This window comes from Buceros rhinoceros, unplaced genomic scaffold, assembly GCF_000710305.1.
Source record: "Buceros rhinoceros silvestris isolate BGI_N320 unplaced genomic scaffold, ASM71030v1 scaffold11831, whole genome shotgun sequence".
NCBI classification, from domain to species: domain Eukaryota; kingdom Metazoa; phylum Chordata; class Aves; order Bucerotiformes; family Bucerotidae; genus Buceros; species Buceros rhinoceros.
In genome coordinates, this window is record NW_010395987.1 from 13089 (window position 1) to 35040 (window position 21952).

Here is a 21952-nt window from a genome sequence, read left to right on the forward strand (position 1 = left end):
GGCTACAGAGCTCTTTCCACGGGCAACAAGCAATACAAAATCATACAAAAATTGTTTAGAGCATATGACTTTTTTCCAGTCAAACCATGTTTACCTACAACAGAAAAGAGTACTTAAATGAAATTTGCATTGCTAGAACTACTGGTATTTATTTTAGTATTTCGATCTAGCATGATTGCTAGAAGATCCGCTTTGACTTAAGGCTTTAGATGACCTGAAAATACTATATAATTTATAAGATAACGGACAATATTTTTAAAAGGACCAGATCCTATTGTTTTTGTGCATGAAGCATGCAAACACTGGCAAAAACTCTTCAGAAAATCTTTGTAGAAAAAGAAATACAGGCAGGAATGTTAAAATTTTGTTGAGGAAAAACATCTGAATTCAAGATAGAATATATAACCAACTAATAACCACAGTATATCTGCTAGACAGAAGGATATACCTCTGCCTTCCCATTTACTTACCCACAAAGATTATATATTGAGATCTGAGAGGAAGCAGAATTTCATATAACATTTTATGTTTATATTCCATTCCCCTTTTGTAGATATTCAGGCAACTGTGTATTTGCAGTAGGAAACTAAAATTAGACCCCAAAATAAATGACATGAGTCATCACCTCCTTCCTGGGAATTATGGTATTTTAGCACCTCTTATAATGAGCATTTTATTCCTTTCTTATTTCTAAATCAAAGTTTTACAAGTTGAATCCACAGCATTTATCCTAATATAGACCATAGTTTGTATGCAAAATGTGTACATTCTTAAAAACTTGTATTATTTACCCTTGGAGATGTTACAGTCGATTGATCAAATCCATATTTAGGCACTTGGATTTGACTTGATAAGCCATAACGACCCCTTTGGAGGTGTTACGGTCTGCTGTATTTAGGGACTGTTAAATATGTGGATTATTGACACAATAGAGTGTAACAACTCCTCTGGAGCTGTTACGCTTCATCATTTATATGAAGCTACTGCACATGCGTACAAACTTTGCCTGATAAAAACACTTCAGGACGTCTTTGTAGGAAAAGTTACTAGTCATGCATAATCTCCTTTGACTGCCTACAGCCCTGCAATGACAAAAATCATTGTATTGCTTTTTTTCTAAAAGCAGGCAGTACTGGATTATGTGGCCGACAGTTTTTTACCGGCTTTTTTCTCCCCATACGTTCAGAATTATAGACAGAATAATTGCAGAAGCAGGAATCACACTGTCTTTTCTGCAAGTACCGGATGTGTCTCAGACAATCACGAAGAGAAGCATGTTGTTATTAGCATCCTTGTTATTAGTAATTTCTCAACTCAGTTACAAAAAAACAACAAACCATAGTTAAGAAAATACTTTCCCAGTACATCCAGCATTCAATTATTTTTTCTCCTTTTACCAAAAGTAGTTGTGACTACCCTTAAATTGAGAATATAAATAAACTAGTCAGAAGGGCCTTGTGGATTTTAATAAATTTTTATGAATGCGCGGCTTAGGTTTGCAGGTACTGATCTATTCTCATTTGCTTTCATCTTTCAAGAAAAATTTTTGTTTTCCTTTTTCCTTATATTTCTTATAGAAGAATATTTGTAACTAGCAAATAAGAGGTCAGTGCTTATATTTCAGTCTGCTGGGAGATATAACAGAAACCGTAGTCATTTTCAATTGGATCCTTATTTCTGCTGGTTTAATCTTAGGTCTACTTGTAATTAAAGGGCAAATACCTCATAATTAGGGAAAAAAATGGATAGCAATATCAACAGCAAATGACTAGATTTGCAAAGTTATTACTTTTATTGTGGTATTGTCCCGATAGTCATTGTACCAAGTTCTGTTCTCACTGCAACTTAAGGAAGGTCCTGCCCCTTATAGCTTACACTTAGGTATAATTTAATTTAAGTTTAAATATATATTCCTGTAATAGAAAATCTGGAACTGTGTAGAGAGAACAAAGAAAGGTACTGATTTAGTTAAGGAACTGTTACTGTGGTCTCACTTTCTTGCAAGAATATAGGCAATTTATTCAACCCAGTGGGAGTGTATTCCGTCTGTCTAATGAAGAATCTGATTTCCACAAAGAGACACTGCAACTGGGAAACTGTTTTTCCTGAATACGTCATTCTGCTCAGTCGACAAACCTTTCCCTGGGGAATTTCTGAGATGTAGCAGGACACGCTAGAGACAACCTCTTTACAGTTTATAACAGATAAATGACTTGTCTAAGTTAAATGCCCCAGCGTAGGGAAAAGTTTCAAATACAAATCCCAGCAGTCCTCATAATTCTTACAAAACAAATGTCCTTTATACTCTGCTGTGAATTTGGCCAATTCAGTAATCTGCTTATGGCTGTACACAATATGTGTAAGCAACAATTTTTTCATATTGGGTGTTCAAAGTTAACTTCCTAAAGCCATATTTGGGCACCAGTATTTTATTCTAAAAAACCTTTATTTAAAAAAAAATAGTGAAATATAAAAATATTTTGTTCCAAAGTTTTTTGAAACTGCCATAATTTTGCAATTTCCTTTTTAGGCTTTGGGCTTATCCCAGCTACATAAGATATGTGCCTTCATTTTATATCAATTGTAATATTTCCTTAATTTGAAAGAAAAATAGTAATTCAAGTAAAAATTTTCTAGCTGCAATGCAGGAGCCTAAGTCCCACTGAACTAGCTCTGAAAATTTTACCCCAAGGCAGACAAGCAGATTTGTGACTGCGTATACAGTAGCAGTCTATTTTCAGTGAAATTCAGCAGTTTTGTATCTTTCTCCAGCACTTCTTACGATAATTTGGACAATCCAGAACTTCAGCTGATGTAATACTGCCCCCTTTTATTAGAACTGGAAAACATGCTGGACTTCAACCATTTAGTTTTGTACCTGGAGAAAATCGGCTGGTTTATGCTGTTGCTTTCAATATTTGAAGTTGCATGACAGGAGAAGATAAAGCGTGAAATCAATACGAGTTTGTAACAACGAACTGTGTTAAAAATAGTAATGATTCCAAGCAACATTTTTGCAGGGTGTATGTGTGTTACCACTGGACTTCCCAGGCAGCATACAACTCCAGGGAATTCCCTCCTACGTTTTCAGGAAGGTCAAGGTGTGGATGATTTTTGCTGTTGTATGAATTTCATTGTCATTTGTGCTTGCACTGGGTTCCTAAATTAGTGTATTTATAGGATAACAGTAGGGCACAGCAAGCATTGTCTTTTTTAGTTCGTTTTTCTTCCCTTTTTTCTTTCTGTTGTGAGGTCTGGCCAGGAATTAGATGCATCTTTGAATAGCTGAATGATTTTAATATCTCTCAGACACGGAGAAGTGTTGCAGTGAATTTATCTTTACAATTAGAACTTTCAAATGTAATTTGAAATCAAATTCAAAGCAGAGCATCTTGGGCAAAAAAATTAATCCCTGGGTCTCCAACCACATCTTTTACAGAGACATGTTTCCATTATAAACAAACAAGGAAAAAAAATCTCTGACTTTCAGTATAACCCCGAATCCTGTACTATACCACTAGCTTTTGTAGATATCACAGGAAATAAAATGAGGCTTAGAAATTGTACCCATACTTAAATGTTTTATCTGATCTCTATGTATGTAGTGAGGAAGGTGATGGAAGCTGTAGCTGCACATGTACAGAGGGGTCAAATACAACCGTAACACAGGCTCTCAGGTTATAAGAGTTATGGGAGGAAAATACCATTGCTAACACTAGCCTCTGTAGAAGAACATAGCGCCATTATCAAGGCCAGGTTTATAATGGGAACCAGGTGCAGCAGGCTGTGGATAGGAAATCTTGTCAAGTCTGTTGCTCAAACACAAGAGATAGAAATATTAAAGCTGCTCATGAATCGTTAACTGTCTGTCTGTACGTAACGTATGATTCAGCCTTTAATTAATCGCATGCTATTGCTCAAATGTTACTATTTACACCTAAATAGTCATACTTGTGCCTACCAATATACCTACTAATTTTTTTTCAGATTTAGTTTGTATGCTGTATGTAGAAAGACATACAAATAATGTATTTGAAATTTACACATTAAAAATACATGTTCACTGAAACTGGGAACTGACAGTGAAGAGACAAAAAGAAACAGTGAAAAATCTCTGGCATATGTAGGTCATCTAAATTTACAGATAAGTTAGCTTTGGCACCAGCTTACTATGGATCCGGTTTTGCACCACGGAAGAATTTGCTGCGCAGACCTTTGTTTTTAAGCATTTTGCTCAACTGCATTACTTTTCAAAATTGTCTTCATGAAGTTGGTGGTTTGTGTCTGTTACAATAAATCAGATGTGCAGTTAATGCTTAGTGCTTCAAATTATGTAGAGGCTGATTAAAATAAAATCTGAATTATTTGTCTTTTGATTAGATTATAAAAAAATCATTTAAGTGAAAAATATGTAATCTTTTCAAAGTATAAATCATGGAAATATTATTAGACCATAAATTTAAAAAAAACTTTGACCAGTCTGATAATGATGTATATATGTACAAAATTAAAAGAAAAGGCATCTCAACATAAATAATAGATATGAAACATTATTTGCATAATTAGATACATATATATATACAAACGTGTATATGTGTATATTTACACACACACTGTATGGTGAAAAAACTTCTCATATTAGGTGAAGTTTTAAAGTTTTTCATGCTTCCAGTTCAATCACAAGAGTACTTGGTAATAAAACACTATTTTCAGGACAGAAACCAGCACGCTGTTTTGATATGAATAGATATTTTTGCATTTGAGTATTGGCTGCTGGAGTTTTTGCCACTATCTGTGCTTCATAGTATGTTTGTATGGTTGCTGAACACAACTAGGTTTTTTTATTTCTGTTGTCAGGACTACTCAAAGGGGTTGCCTAGGTGCAGGGTTTAGGACTCGTTAATGGTGATGATAATAATAATCAAAAAGGGGATTTGACCCCTCTCTTCTATTGTCTCTCCAGCTCCAGAAAAAAAAATGCCAAATACCCCATGCAAGTGAAAAATCAGTGTATTTCCTGTGAAAAGGATAAAAGCTTTGCCCTATTTTGGTCTTCTCCCGCAAATCTTGGAGCAAGAGAAAATCCCAAAGGAACAGAATTAGATTAAAATGGGTCCCGGGGGTGAATGTTGAAAAATTTGCACAAACCAACAAGGATAATTTTTCCCAAAGGATGATGTTCTGCCATAAAGGATAGTGTCTTTGTGATGACTGTAACAGCATAATGATTATATCTTCTTATGTACAGTAGATTTCCCAAGCTACTCGGGAGACTTTGCACATATACACTTAAATGTATTCCATGATTTTATTATGCTTCTCCACAAAACAATAAAGATAGGTTGAAAATTATTGTTCAAACATAAATTTGCTAGGACAGGAATATATTCATTGATTTAAATTGTGGGTCAGAATGGCAGCTGCACAATCCTATCACATCACTTCTTCAATCGTCCTGAAAACTACAGAATACATTTGCATATTATTTCACACTTAGATACGAGCAGAGACATCCACAAAAGTTACTGTCATTTATTTCCAAGCTCTGTGTATTCCTCTAAGTGAATTCACACCACCAAATGCATTGCCAATACAACGATCCTAACTGCAGTAGATTAAGTAGAGCAAGAATAAATCAGGATTACTTTCTCTGATACTTCATTACTTCCTAAAATTAAAAATGTCTCCTCTTTCTCAAGTATGGTTAAGCTGCATCAATAGGTATGATAAATTGAAATATACTCCCTGTTGTTGAAGGATATTTATTGAGCTGCCTGTTTGTGGGATTATACATTACTTTATGCTGGCTTAACTGGTTTGCCTCAAAAAAAAAAAAGGTATAAGCATTCTAGCAGTTAAAACTGTTGTCTTTCGTCTTGCAGAAAGATCTGAGCAAATAATGCAAAACAGTATTTGCAAATGTTTGTTTGAAATCTGATTAATGGAGTTTGACCATGCTTATTCCTTCCTTTGTTCTCACAAATATTTGTGTAAAAGGATTTTTGTTTCTATGGGTGTATTTGCATATCAACATGGACTATGCTCACAATTAGGCATTTGCTCTTTATGCTGAAATTGCTCACCCCCAGTTCATAAAAAAATAGAGGCTTTGATGCAGCACGCACTTCAAACTCTGGGCTGACCAAACGAGGAACTCGGTACCAGGGAACTCTTCCAGCGCCTGATACAGTGTCAATGCTAATTATAAATCTTTACAGCAACTGTGTGAACTCTGCAGCAATTTAATCTAAGGGTGCTGTAGGCCTTGCTGCACTATGCCTTACCATGGCCTCTTTTTCCTGCCAATGGTATGCCAGAAGCAGGTTGATAGTTTTTCCTGCGGTGTTGAAGGTCAGGGACACAGGAATTGATAGAGAAAAGTAAAGGCTTTCCACTGCCTAGGAGGTCTTCTGGCTGAGAGAATTCCCCGTTGCTTTTTTCAGGCAGTTTAAGACAATGTTGCAATACTTATCACTCAGTCAAGCATGGAAAACAATATATTTTGTCTTAGGTGACCAGCTACATCATAAATCGTAAGCAGGAAACTATTGAGCATTTAAGTGCATAGTTACATGCATAACTCAAAATTTAGATTGTTAGAACACTGACTCGTTACTCATACATTTACAGAAGCTGCTGATCCTCCAGTGGTAGTTTGAAAAGATAAGACTGTATTTATTGGATAAATTGTTCACTGCACATTGCTTGTCCATCTGTAGTCACATAATACTAACTCCATAAACAGGTTTATCTCAATTGGAAATGTGTAACAGGGTATTACATGATACTCAACGTCAGATTACTTGTACTAAAATCATGTTCAAGTCTTAGTAAGCTGTTATAACACTACTTAAAACCTAAAGTATGCCTAACCCACAAACTGAAATTGCCCAGCTTACATCCTGAAAATCTACAGACAACATTAATTTCCCAGTATTTCACTTTTATGCCTGTGGCCTCTAACATGTTGCAAATGCTTCTATAAGAAAGGCTGAAAAAACATATCAAATTACTGTTCTCTTCTACTTGCTGACATTCATTAACTGAGGGAGAACATTGAGACAAGGTTTCGGAAAAATCTCTTCACCTCCACCCATTCAAAAGCAATTTATTAAACAGCCAGTAAGGGAAGTGGACACTTGTGGTTTAATGTCAGATCTGTGTTGATCAGTAGCTGAGTGCATGCTTTCACTGTTATCTTGCCAAAGGCTTCTTGAGATAGCAGGCAGTGGATGCATTCTTATCTCACTGCCATTTTCTTTGCATCCTTGAGTTCAATTGCTAAGTGACAATTTCATTATATGATTTCTATTCAGATGAACCATCTTTTTATAGATGAACTATCTTATAGAAAGATAATTTCCTGCAAAGTTTTGCTCCCACTCTCTTTTTACCCAATGTTTTTTTTTTTCTCTTTCTTTGCAAGGAACAGGCTGAGTTAATATTCACAGTTACAGACTGACAGTATATAGACCAGGATATGTCAGTCCTCTGCACAAAATAACAGGCTCTGCTTTGTAGAATTTCCATTCCATTCAGTGAAAAAGCCGTCCGTAGTTTATCAGTATATGCTCAATACCATGGGCAGGCAAATTAATGAAGTGCAGTACGGGAAATTTGTAGTGAGTTATTCTATCAGGGAAGGATATGAGATGTACTAATTGCTTAGTTTATCCAGTGATTTCCCTTTATCTGCATCCATGCCATGTTACTGTAGTTACCTGGGAATATGTGTTATGAAACATAAAGAATCCAGTTAAAAGAGGGGAAAAAAGGCACCCGTTTTCCTGTTCTTGACTCCACTGAAGTGCTCTGTAGGATGGATTTCAGCACACGTGCATTTCTGAATCAGGACCCATATAACTTACTCATCCTTTAACCGTTCTGAGATTCCACTCCTGCGGTATCAGGGACACTCCTGATGTGATCTAAACTGTGGTTTAGGTAGTGGAAGTCTCTGTCATTCTCTTACCATGAGAGACAGGAATTCTCTTGCAGTGTTTGCAATGATCTACTAGCTGGGGTCTCCTTTTTTTCCCTGCTGTTGGGTTCCCCTGCTGCTTACCCTGACTGTGCTTTTGCTGGGACTCTTGTAGTGTCTCGTGAAAACAACATCCTCGTATTGCTGTTGTGTGTCTAATTAATAATTATTCTATTAAATAATAACTAATAACTGTTCTATTAACTAATTAATAGAATAGTGGACAATTTCCACAGGAGAATTCTCCTTAGCACATTACGTGGCTATTTTCTCTATACAACTGCATTCTTGTTGCTAAATCTGTCTTGGATTTGAGTTCACAACTAAGCTAAACACTGAACATTTTCCATAAACGAAATACCAATTGATCACATTTTTGATTGCTTGGAGGTAGCAAAGGAATAGAGATAAACTTGAAAACTGCGTTGTAAGTTAATCAGTCACATTATTTTTTTCTTTAATATATGTATTTTGTTAGTGATGAAGGAACTGATTTAGGCTCAGACCCTTTTAGGCTATTCCTTGAAACAAACCAAAACAGGTATAGTTCCTGAGATGAAGATCTTTAATAGATTTGAAAGGCAAGCGCTATCTAGGTTCCACACACCGTCCCTCCAATGCAAAGAGGTCCTCAGCGACGTGGGCTGCAGCTCACTGCCCCCTCAAGGACATAACTTTTTGAGCATCTCTGCTCTGAAAGCAGCAAAACATGGCTTTGAAAACAGAAAGTACCCCTTTCCCTTTTATTAAGCTTTAGAGTATTTATTAAGAATATTTCTCTGTTTGAGTTTTCTGTGTGACCGGTAAATATCTGAATCAGCAGATTTAAAGGATTGTTGACTGTGTTGGGAAGCGGGAGGCTGGAGCATGAGGCATGGGACTGAACTTCACTGTGCATACGGTGTCCATGAAACTGCACTTCGAATGTAATGCAGAGCAGGAAATAAGAGTAAAGGCGAACATAGATAGGGCTGTGTAGATCCTGTAGTTTGAATGGTGGATACGCAACCAGATAGCTCCAGAGTATATAGTTCTTTCCTTCCTTTTGGCATCATCCCTGTCAGTTATCTCAATATATAATAATTCGAAATTCCTCTTGTATCACTGTTTCTAATCCCTAAGAAGCAGCAAACCTGAGCCTTGCTGTTTGCATTCTTCTGATATCAAAGACTTCTATTCCACTGGAGCCCTTAGCCATAGAGAGGCTTGAGGGAGGGGGAAGAGACATTTTTCCTCTTTAGCTGCTCCACCAGACTGGAGGGTGGGGAGGGGAGAGGGAGAAGACAGTAGATTTTAATGTTCAAAACAGAGGCTGGTATGTGACTGATGCCTGAGCCCAACATACTGCTGCTTACCACCTCTTTTCTTAAATGATGTGGCAGCGGGGCTGGTTCTGGGTTGAGTTTGGTACCTGATGATGCAGAGTACCCATTCTCTCAGGGAGTCAGGGAGAGCCTGGGTCAGCCTGTTTTTGCTGAAGTCCTCACCCTAGAGGTCTCTTGTCCCATATAGCTATCAGTAGAAGGATATTTTTCTTTGTGTTTAAAATCTGTGTTACAGATTTACAGGAAGTATTTATTTATTCTTCAAATTAGCTGAACAGGAGAATTATCTAAACAGAGATGGATTTAGAGATCAGCACAATGCAGCAAGATTAAAAAACCCTTTCCATCTGAATTAATGAATTTCAGTCTGCTTTTCATAAACTAGTTTTTCAGAAGTCATCTGTGAAGGCTTGTATAAAGAATTTTTAAAGGTAACTTAATGGGATGGAGGAAAGGTTTAAAATTATCTACTGAGGCTGTTGCAGGAGATATTAAATATTGATTTATCTTGGAGTAAGAATCACACTGAAGAGTGAGGCTTGTAGTCAGATCAATTTATCTGGAATACAAACTGTATGGCCGTATTTAGTACAATGTCAACATGAATCTTAAACAAGTAGCTGTGAAAGGCTGAGCATTTAATCTAAATCAATTGGCTCTTCAAATCTTCAATTAAAAAAAAATCTTAACAGTTCAAACTGAACTGCTCCTAAATGTTTCAGGTGGTTTATATTAAAAAATGCTTCATTTAGTCAGTCATACTATGTCATAACCCTCTCTTGTGCATCTTGTTGCAACTAGGAACAAAAATCCACAGTCCAAGGCTTTTCGAAATCTTAAGTTTTTACTACTTCAAAATCTCTTGAAAGCCCAATGTAAATCGTTCAAGTAATCTGGCAAATAACACTGTAAGCAATTTTCTGCTAGTTGCCACTGCTACTGCACTGCCAAGCTTTTGGTCATAATATAAAAGTTGGCTCAGATCGTACTTAACCAACTAAAACTGATTATGTTCCCTTTTCAGACATAAATAGATAGCAGCATGCCAGCTAGTGGTACCGGCTAAAATATTTTCAGTATGTATAAGTGTACACAGGTCTCCAGTAGGAAATACATCAAAGTGGTATGTCTCAGATAATTTAAGTGTTACATTTGCTTTTGTTTGTACTGTTTTCTTTAAACATATTCATTAGACAAGAGCAGAGCCTTTAATGTTCCATGACTGAAAAATCCATCAAACAGATTTACGGCAGAGGCAGTGTGGCATAACAGCCACTGGACTGGCCTAATGTTCAGAAGTCCTGGGTTCAGTTCTCAGCTTAATCATTGACTTTCTGTGTAACCAGAAGATAATAATTTCTCCTCTCTATGCTAGAGATGCCATTACCAATCTTTTTTTTTTTTTAATTATTTGGGTACTAGTAATGTACAGTGGTAGGTACTAGAGTCATCTATGTATGTAATAGTAAAAAGCTCCAAAATACTGATTGCTTACCCAGGACATTATTTTTCTCTTTCTTATAAGACATAGCTAGAAAATAGGATCACAGTTGTATAGTATACAAATACAGAAAGGAGTAAGAAAGGTATGAGACAGGAAATTCGCTCTTACAGATTGTATTTGTCCACAGAGCAGCAAAAATCTCCCACTGGAATGAAATGCTGGGATGTTTCTTCCAAGAATCTCATTATATATATATATATCATCTAGAGTGGATGAATGAGGATAGGGGAAAAGAGAAAAAGTTCATTTTAAATGCAGAGAGGTGTAGCAGGACTCAGTCTATGCTTATGCTAAAAACGAGGTCAAAAATAGGTCTTAAGTGGGACATAAGTGGCTAATATGCTCTGTGGGTGAAACTCCCACTCAAGATTGGTTGTTAAGGTATAAAAGCATTTTCTAGACTGTCATTGTTGCATTGAGCTGAAGAGTACTTTAATGGATATCTTATGTGGAAAATTTGAAACAAGCTTTTCATAATAAAAACAAAACAAGGTTTATAAAATCATTCTACTTTAAATGAAAAGCTAGAGAATGGATTTTTGCCAGTGGCATTAGCTATAGATGACTAGCAGCTTTGTCTTTGTATATCGCAGCAGTAAAACCACATAATTTTTTCAGCCTGTAGGTATTCATTTTGCATTTAAGATGGTTTCAGGTGTAAGGGTTCTTGGATTCTGCATGAAAAAAAATGCATAGCCTTCAGTTACCCTTTTAAAGTACTCTCTCTCTTGCATTAGTTTTGTTCATACTTCCTTCATGGAAGAATTACTCCTTCTGAGAGATGTAAATCTCCCAGTTTCCAGGAAGTATGTATTTGCCTGCCTTTGCGTGTCAGATGTAGCAAATGGAACCTTTATCCAACTTTATCTGTTGCTTTTTTGTTTGTTTTAGTCAATTTATAGTGTTCATAAATCCAGTTTGGGCTGCTTTTTCCTGGACTACAAATTTTAAAAAAGTAAGTTATGAGCAACTTAGTTCTGATTGTATTAGAAAGATAAGTAAATATAGCGATGTCACAGACAGGGAGTCGTTCCTTTGCCTTCAGCTAGGATGTTGTTAATGCAAGATCTTGTCCACTTGCATAAATCCTTACAGGCCTGTCTTCTTGGCTTTCTATTGTTTTCTATTTTATTACTGAATAGTTCTTCATACCAGAAGGCCTTTAACCTACCTGTCTCAGAGGGGAAAAAGGAGCGATGAATAATAAGAAGAAAGCATCTTCTTCAGCCTGGAAAGAAGTTGTTTGATTTTTATTCTCAGATTCAGTGTAAATATATGAGAACTACATACTTTGACCCCAATTCAGTGAAGTCCATCAGTCCATTCTTAATATAAGCACATAAGTATTCCCCTGGAGTTAAGAAATGACTTAACTACTCCTTGAAGCCTCTGCTGGACTGGAGTGAAAGTACTTAGTGCTTTACAAGATAAAGGTCTATATGAGGCTGCAAGAATTTGCAACTCGCTGCTTTGTTTTGTTTTTTCCCGTTGAATGAAGATTAAAGACAGAAACTAGTTGAGGGGTACATCTATATTATCACAGGCATTATGTACATCATACTTGATATTGTAATCATACAAACAGTAATCTTGCCTTCCTGACATAAACAGAAAGCAGCACATTTTCCTGAAGCTGAAATAATCAGAGAAAAACATGGCAGTGATGGGGGTACAAGAGGCAAAACACTGCATAATGATGTTATTATCATTGTTCCATTGTCACCCATCCGCATTCTTTCATGATATGTTTCTTTTCTCTCTGAACATAACAAAAAAGGCCTGAGTATAAACACAGTAATGTATACGCAGCAATCATAAAATGCAACCTTGAAAAAGTATACTTAAAATGCTACAAAATAAAAAAATCAGCTTGATAAATACAGAAAAAGCCTACTTAATCTATATATGCATGGTATGCAATTACATATTTACATCCAGCACAAGGCAAGGCATATACTTAAAAACAGTACCGTTTGGTGGGATTTTGTTAACTGCCTTGATTGCATTTCTAATTCTAAACAGGAATATGAACATCTATGCCCAAGTGTCTTTTGCATCACCAATTGAAACTGCTTCAGGTGTTCTTCCTGAAAATGGGATGGAACAGCCACGTCTAGAGGCATGCATTGCTTACAGAGACACACAAAAGGGGTCGGTACCCCCAGTGACTCCTTCAGAGTATCTAGGTTAGACATCCGTACTTCCAAAGTCCTGGAAGATTTACCCTAAAGGAGCTACTGGAATCTATACTTACGATATGCAACACTAGTCATCTTCAAAGATTGCTGTAATAAAATGCATGAAACTTGGATTCAGATTTTCCCTGAAGTTTAGTTTTTAAATTGTAAGATTACTTAAAATTAGAGTATTGGAACTATTTGCTTTTAAACCTTCGTAACTACTACCCACATGCAGTGTATGAAAAGTGCATTTATTGCTATTTGATAATTGATCGTTGCATCGTGTAGTCCATTTTATCAGTTTTTCCAGTATTGTTTGATCTTGTTACAAGATCTGACATGTAGCGATCATGAGGCACAGCTGAAATGATGGACTGTAAATATCTATGAGAACATTATCTGTCTTTCTCTTAGCTTGTATAGATTTAAAATCAAACATGTGTATGTGTCTGCATGCGCTTACATTTCCTTATTGTTCATAAAAAACCATAGTATTTCTTCTCAGGATGTTTGACCCGTGGCGTGCGTGTGTGTGTTCTGGATTTCTTTAAGACCTCTCTTTTCCCAACTTAGTGTGGAGGGCAGCTGAATTTGCTTTGTGCTGTTGAGGTTTGCAGAACACCGCAATGAAATTGAAATTGGTGACTTCTTTTCTGCCTTATTTTTTTTCCATTCCAAAAAAATTGTTGCGCTGAACCTAGAATAGTTTTGCTGGTTGTTATACCACTGTGGCTTCTTGCTAAAGCTGTGTTTTCAGCCTGGAGTATATTACTAGATGATTAAGAGAAAAGGAGATTCATGGTTTTGAGGCTAGCAACCAGATCTCTGATCTTCTAAATTCTGTTCTAATACATGACAATACTTTTAATGAAATTTAGTCACCATCAGAAAAGTTTGGGGAAGCAAGCAGATACACGTACAGAATCATGGCATTGTTTAAATTTGGTAAAAATATTTCTGTACATTTTAATGGTATTGTAGTGTGATAGTTTTTAAATACTTTGTGAAAATGAGGCCACAACTGACAAGGGCCAACCAGCTGCTAAATTAAACTGAAATATAGCAAAGTATGTATTATTATTCCTCTGTAGAATTTAGTCTACTAGTAAAAAAACTTTGTTTGCCATGACCTTGTACATTTATTCTTATAATTGAAACATTAGAAATTTGAATGACTATTCTGAAGGTCTAAAAGTAGCTACTGGTTGGCTTCCATTAGTCACTTTACAGCACAGAAAAAAAATCCACAAGTCCTGCTATTTCCTAGTCAAAGTGTATGTCAATTGTGATTTACGTTTAGTTTTGTCTGTCTCTCAAAACTGCACATGTATGTGTTTATTTAAAAGAAAATGGAGAGGGGGGGATTAAATGGTTGCATTCAAATTCTTTCTAATTACAAGGTAAATCGATTTGGTCTATACCATGTACCAGTTCTCCCTTAAATCTAGTGAGCAATACCTGATGTTTTAAAAGTAAATTAACTTCTCTCCCTAGAAGGCTCCAGTTAATCATCTGAGGATGTTGGTCAGGAGGGAGGGGAGCAGCAGAGAGAACAAGGGAATTTCTCTGTGACCCCAACAGTTGAACAGCTTACACTCTGGAACATGAGATCTGATTATCTTAGCATGTGTTGCTACAAATGTTATTAACAGTCATAAAATTATCCAACTCTTTTAAAAACAAGTGACAGCCCAAGCTTTGGACTCTTTCTGACCTCTAGTGAATTCTACAGCTGTATTACGCAGCGTGTATAATAGTAACTCCTTTTGTTTGCTTTTCATTTACCAGCTGTTAATTTAATTGATTGTCCCTTTGTTTTTTCACAGACTAATGATTCTCATCAGTCTAAGGTGGAATTCCACAGTTCATGTGATTTTTTTTTTAATTTTTTTTTTTTAAATCTTTACCTCTCAGTTGATGTGTGATTTTACTGTAGGCTGCTGTACGAATTTGCTGCTGAAACAAAGAGTTAATCAGAAAGTTCTCAGATACTGCCATGCATCATGCCTTTGTGCATGAATAAAATGTTGGAAACCGCATGAAAGCAGTAGTTGGGTTACCACACAACTGGATATGCTTAAGCCTGAACGCTTCATAACTCTAACTACTGGGGAGTTGCAAACTTATAAATAACCTTGCAATTGGTTAAAACCATATTAAAACCATATGAACAAAGACATAAAGCATTTGGTTAAGGGGGCTCAGTAAGTGCAGTAATCCTGTTGAAAGTAATCTAACCAGGGCAGATCCGTAGCTTAGGAGTGCCTGCAAGTGTGGCAATAGTTACGGGTACATCAATACTTCATGTGTAGGAGGGCATAATATCCTGCTTTGTGGAAATGTTTGCTATCTGGTGTTTGGTTTGGGTTTTTGTTTTGTTTTTTTTTTAGTATTTTTAAATTCATACACTTATTTTTAAAGGCAAGCTTCAATGCACTGAAGACTATTAACTTAGTATGTGCTGAATGCTCTCAATAATCAGGAAATTCATCTAAATCCTTCTTATTAGTGTTAGGAGATCAAGAGGGCTACTGCTCACACTAGCGCAGTAGAGCAGAGGCTCTAGGAAATCTGATCCTTAAAATTGAACTTCCAAAATAGTTAGCTAAAGAGAGTGTTTACAAGCAGGCTGTTTGTGCATTTAATTATTTGATTAATTTTTTACCATTAGCAATCCAGTTTCAAACTATTTTCAAGACGTTATATTTTGATTAAATGGCAGTTCTCAGTTTGACTCCAGAACCTGGGTCTTAAAAGAAGAAAGTCCTGTATCATGACAATCACTATGAAGTTCAGTTACTGAACAACTTTGTAGTATTTTCTGCTTGTAATGGTCTTGCATATGTCACATTGTCATGCGGAAGCCAGCTGAAGCTTGCCAGTCAGGCAAAGAAATTTTAGTGTAAATTCCCTGTTATCTGTTTTTAATCTCTTATTTTTCTCCCTCCCCACATTTTTTCAAGCAAGCTGTTTGCTTCGAGGTACTGTTACACAAATCTGTAGTCTGTGGTAGGGATGCTAGTCCACGCTGCATGTTCAGCATACAAAGATAGTACTGGAACAGTTTATGAACAATGCAAGGGCCTTCAAAAACTGAAAAAAAACCAGTATGTCGGGGTGAAAATTCACTGAACTGTCCAGATTTTGTTCCTGATATCACTGAATTGTGTATTTCACTTAAATAAAAAATAAAATAAGGTCAGGTTGTGTCAACACCGTAGAACTCAGCATATGCTTCATTCGTGCAGCCTGTAAATCGGTGTTTGGAAAAGATATAATTGGTATCTTGTAATATCGTAAAATATCAACATTCCTATAGTAAGTGTACCTACTTTGCTGATTTAATGTCTCTGGTTTCTTGGAGCAACTCCTGCTGCCGTGATGCTGAAAACAAGTTCTAGATATTCACCACAGTTCTGCAAAACCAAAGGCCATGCTTTTAACTGCAACAGTAACGTCAGACGTCACTCTTGTGTTTATCTCCTTTGCCATCCAAAGAATTCCAGCAGTTGCATGCCTACACAGCAGTGGGATGATTGACACTCTTGTAATAAGGTTAATGTTTAAACTTCCCACCCATAATAACTAAAATATCCTGAGATAAGGCTGAAAGTCAATTTGTAATTATCCCTGCTGTGCCAAGATGTTGCAAAAGATCCTCATTGGAGGGTAATTCAACTTTTCAGTCCTAGCTGTTGAAAAGTAGTAGGAAGAAGGTGGAATGCTTGGGACGTTTGTATCCTGGCTTTCCAGTGGAGAAAAAAAAGGTTTTGTGATTCCTCCTTATTCAAACTGGGAATAATTTTCTCTATGTTCTCTTGACAATATCCTTTTTATGGTTTGAGTATAGTAAGTTGTTTGCAGTGGTTTACTGTCCATGGTACGTGAAGGGAATAGATCACAGTTAGCAAATAAGCTACTAGAACATTGAGTATGGAGTAATTCAATTGAAATACATTTCATACATAAAGACAACATGTGATAATTATTTGTAGCCATTCTAACTAAAGTACTGTCCTCAGAAGAAATAATATCCCTTCAGTCATGTGCTCTGTGGCTTCTGTGAATGACCCGTATTAATTCACTTTCTAGAAACTGGCTCTTTAAATCAATGTTGGTAACTGCTTCCATGCTAGGCTATCGAAATAAAGGTTATTACATCATTGTCCAGACACGTCTGCTTAAATAAAAAGTATTTGTTTACAAAAAATATATATATTTTAAATCTTTTACACAATGATCAGCGTGCATGCCATTTTCCATTTCAGACTAAGCATACATTTCAGATGTGGAAAAAGCAAGCATGTTGAAATAATTTGAGGCATGGGTATAGTCGGATCAGTCTTGGTAATCCAGAAGGGAGGGGTGCCCAGTGTATTATTACATTTCATATATTATTTTTCAAGAGATGGATGCAATCAGTCATCTTCTCGCATATGGTTTGAAAAAAAAAATTGTCTTGCTGGCAAGTAAACTGTTATTTAAGTACACAATCCACAGTACTACAGAAACAGTTTTGCCAAACTTGTCCAAGTATTCTCACATCCTTAAAGATGGTATAAATATCATTTATAGCAAGCCGTTTACTTCAGACTATATGGAATGCCTTCCTGCTCCCTGATCTAAGTGTCCCAGTTTGCATTATGGCCTTTATTGCTTCTGTTTGATGGAGTGATCAGTAAAAATTTAATGACACTATAAAATAATAAAAATGTCATTAATTTACCACGGATCTTGGATGCAGTGGTTGTAAAGTTACATTAATAAACAGAATATTTTTTACAACAAAAAGCATTGTTACGTGGGAACGTATAAATAACACACATAAATTTAAGAGCAATTTTACTGTTAGCACACACATTATTATGGAATAGCCAATAAGTGTATAAAACATAGTATATAAAATTTTATGAAAATATACTGTGCACATCAAAAATTCAGCTTTTATCTAAGTGCAGAGAAAGCCATTATTGTGTGCTTACTGTTTCATTGCTGTTCTTTCACAAGATCACAATTTTATATTTGTTTCTAGTCATTTGAAGTTTGCAGCCTTTTCAGAGGTAGGGGCTACAGCTTCCTTGGCCTTTACTCCTTGCTTCACTAAATCTTTCTTTTACCTTCCACATGTGAAGAAAGAATTGATACTTTCTGCCAGAACGTGACAGAAAAGTTGCTAATTGAATGCAAATCTAAAAATAGTGCCAAAGGGGTTGAAAGGCTTGCTTGGCGACTCTGGAAATAAGGGATAACTATCTAGCAGTCTATCTGTCATCACTGGGGCTGCTCCATCACTGACTGTGATAATATGTGAATATGATGGATGCCACAGCCTTGTGGCTCATAACATTTAACATTCATCAGCTCTCACTAACGGGGGCTTTATAATTTAAATATCTTTATTTAATATGCAACATCTACCTCATACATCATAATTTCAAAGCACTTAGAGAACCAACAGTCCTGCAAGACAGTTGAGCAGACTTTAATTTTTTCAATAACTTTTACGTTTTCTGCATGTTTGTGACTGACAACGCATAAATAAGTGCCTAATCATATCACAGAATGGAAAATTAAGATTTGGCTGCTGAGAAGACTCTTCTTTCTCTTCTTTTTCTCATTTTAAGAAGTGATTTTTTTACTGTATATTCGACACATAAAGAAGCACAAAGGATCTGAATTCCGCTGGGAAGAGCTTTCAGTTTTCTAGTGCAAACTCCAATTGACTGTGTTGATCTAGTCATGAGGAAGGCTTGTCAGTGTCACGTCCTAAACCTTTTTTCTGAAATTTAAATGGGAAAACTTAATGTGTCTCAGCTCAACATAGAGGTCCACAATGCTTTTTCATAGGAAACAAAGCACCTGCCCTCTTCATAGCGGTGCGCTTTATTACAAACTCATCAGAATTTTCTATTAATGCAGGTGAGGGAGGCAGCAATATATCCAACAGTCAGTGTCCATGTGCGCAGATCTAGTGCACGTGTAGGTAACGTATTTCTTAAGTGCAGCTGTGTATGTTTACATTTAATGAAGGTATTTCTTTTTTATTCATATAGGAATATTATGCACAGAAACAATCTTCCTCTCAGTCCTTGCTCATACTAGGAAAAAGCAATCTTTGAAAAGGATTTTTAGTGCAAGTAACTATTCTCTCTAGGATGAATTCAAGAGAGGAACAAAGACAATTCCCATAAAAATGGATTGGAGCCTAGTGGGACAAGTTTCCCCTCTAACAATAAATTTCATGTGAATTTATTGTATTTCATGGAATTGTAAAGGCACCTACTAGATAAAAACATTATTAGCATTGAGGATCATTTTTCTATTTTTTACAGTTCTCTGAATTTGTCTAAACCCAATGCAAATATTGAAATGTTTTTTACAATCACTATGAAGATTATTTTCAGTGAAAAAGCAAGCAAAGGAATGACTTTAAAAGGCATTTCAGAGACTTAAGTATAGCTAGCTTTGTTACAGATTTTAATGAATTAGAACGAGGAGGTTATGAAATAACTGTAAGTACATTTCCTTTGTTTGACAAGAACAGGTATTTTTGTGCTGTAAGTGCTTTCATTTTACTGTTCCTGAACCTTACCATGTAATTTTCCCTTTTCTCCTTCCATGTCAAAATATTGATATTCTTTCAGAAACTTTCTTTTTTTCTTCCTTTTTTTTTTTTTAACAGAATATTTTCTGGTAAAATCAAAGAGAATGAATGACTAGAAAGATATTCCAAATGTGCATATTGATACATAGCAGAGTCTGTTGATCTTTATAGCAGAAAGGTATTTCTCCTTCTTCTGAAACATGCTTAACGGCTGTTCTTCCAAGAATACTGCAGGTGCTGTATTAACATCCTTGAGCAAAAGCATTTAGTACAAATATTTTGGAAGAGACAGCATATGTGCCGAAAGTTGTTTTCTTAATACTGATCTTTGTTTTTATCTCAACTGCAAATCAGCCCTTAGCAATGGAATGCAGAATTCTTGACAAACTTATTTTTTTTATTCTGTCTACCAGTAAAACAGATCTCATCCTGATGATTCACGTGTATTGTTACATTGCACAATACTTTTCAGTAAAATATTGGACCTCTAGGATTTCAGTGGCTTTCTGCAGTCACTTTTCATTTGTAACTCTTTCTTTTCTCATGAGTTCCTTTGTATATGTAAGCTCCTTCATCAACCACAGATTTTACAGTTATCCAAATACAAAATTATAAAATTCAGAGTTATTTTGTTTGACAGCTGAAAGATTCTGAGGAACTTTTAGAAATGCAGTTAGTATCTGAAATGGTCTCAGCTGCATGTTGTGGCAGATCCAGTGTCACATTATGATTTCTTGTTTTCCTCTGCAATTAAATAGGAAATAATTGAAAAAATCCATGGCTGGAGAAATCAAAAGAATGAGGAATCTAAATAATTCCTCAGTTGTTGGCCTGGTGTTTTTTTATTAATGGAAGATAATGATAATAGAAAAATAATCACATTGGAAAGCAGAAGTATTTGGAGGTGGAGCAAATGAGGAGTCAAGGCCACCAAATATGTTTTGTCCTTAAGAACATTTCCAAGTTTCTAGCTATCTTGCAGGAGAGAAACTAGTAACGTCTTCTTATGTCTAGTATGCACGGCACAGAACTAGGTCATTGAACAATAGACTGAACAGCAATCGGCACTCTACTGCTGCATAATGCATTAAGTATAACGTGGAGAAACTGTTCGTATTGCTGAAAGCTGGTATTTCATGTCTGTAAATTCAAGCTGACATGACATTTAATATTGTTTCATAGTAATGAACAACAAGGTTTCATTCATTCACAAGTATAACATAATGCCAAGTTTAGTCTGAAGAGGTAACAACAAGGCAAGGGGGAAAACATGCTATGTTCCTTCAAATGAGAACGCTAAATTAATGATAACCGTTGAACGCTTTGCTACTGATACACAGTACTACAGAGACTACTATTGTGAGACAGTATTACACTGCCATTTAGAGTGCCCCTTGTCCAGCAGTCGGTGGAGGAACTGGGTTAACACATAAATAGCTTTCAGTTTCCACTTTCTAGTTCTAGGTTTCCTATGGAGGTCTCCAGCTCTCAAAAGCTTTCTGTTTTTCTAGGAGAGTGCATTATTTTTTCCTTTTTCTTTCTTTTTTTTTTTATTTTTTTTTTTTAATCTCCTTAGGTTCCCTTTCCACCGAGGTACAATTTAAATTCCTAGACAAAGTAATAATATCAGTTCTCTCATCTATTATTCCTTTTTTCAAATACTTGTCTTTGAAAACCTCTTGCATTGAATTCAGACTTGAGTTTTCTCAGAGGTATGAATGCAAACTTGACTCTCATGGTGGGGAAAAGATGCTTTTTCCATTAATTTAGCAGTATATTTTAATACAAACTCTTCTTTCAACTTGTGAATTTTCATGTCTCCCAAATGTTGATTGTCTTTTCCAGTTTAAGTTAGAAAATAAGTGGAAAGGCAAAGTGAGCAGCATTGATCAGCAGTGTTTGCTGCCAAGAGTGTTTTGTATTTGCATGTTCAATCATTTATGCATTATGGCAGCGCAGATCAAAATAATCTCAAAGTTTCTGTATGTGTTTCACATTTACAACTGATTTTCATAAATGAAAACATTCAGAATCTGTAAAAATTGTCCCTTAGTTAAAATTTGAATTAAGGGCACTCATTATTTTTTTAGATCTAAAAAATAAGTCATGTATCAGTGCATACACATACACACAGACATATAATAAGAACTAACCTATATGGAGCATTAAGACTACTTTCTCTTCTTTTCCAGGAAAGAACAAGGTTTGAAAATTTAGGCCCGCAGTTAACAGGGAAACCCAATGAAGATGGTAAACTGGGCCCTGGTGTCATCGATCTTACAAGGCCCGAAGATGCAGAAGGTGAGTTTCAATTTTGACTCCGGGTTACTGAACGCTGCATCACAGAACGATATGGCT

General features: G+C 35.9%; 1 protein-coding gene across 1 annotated transcript in view; it reads left to right on the plus strand.

The window, feature by feature from the left end:
* SOX6 (SRY (sex determining region Y)-box 6) overlaps positions 1-21952 on the plus strand; it is a gene marked incomplete at its 5' end in the record, with an annotated part of 59471 nt that overhangs the window by 11037 nt on the left and 26482 nt on the right. Inside the window, one exon of the mRNA XM_010145733.1 lies at positions 21787-21895. Within this exon, the coding sequence (XP_010144035.1) occupies positions 21787-21895 (109 nt within the window). The remainder of the gene's footprint in view (positions 1-21786; positions 21896-21952) is intronic.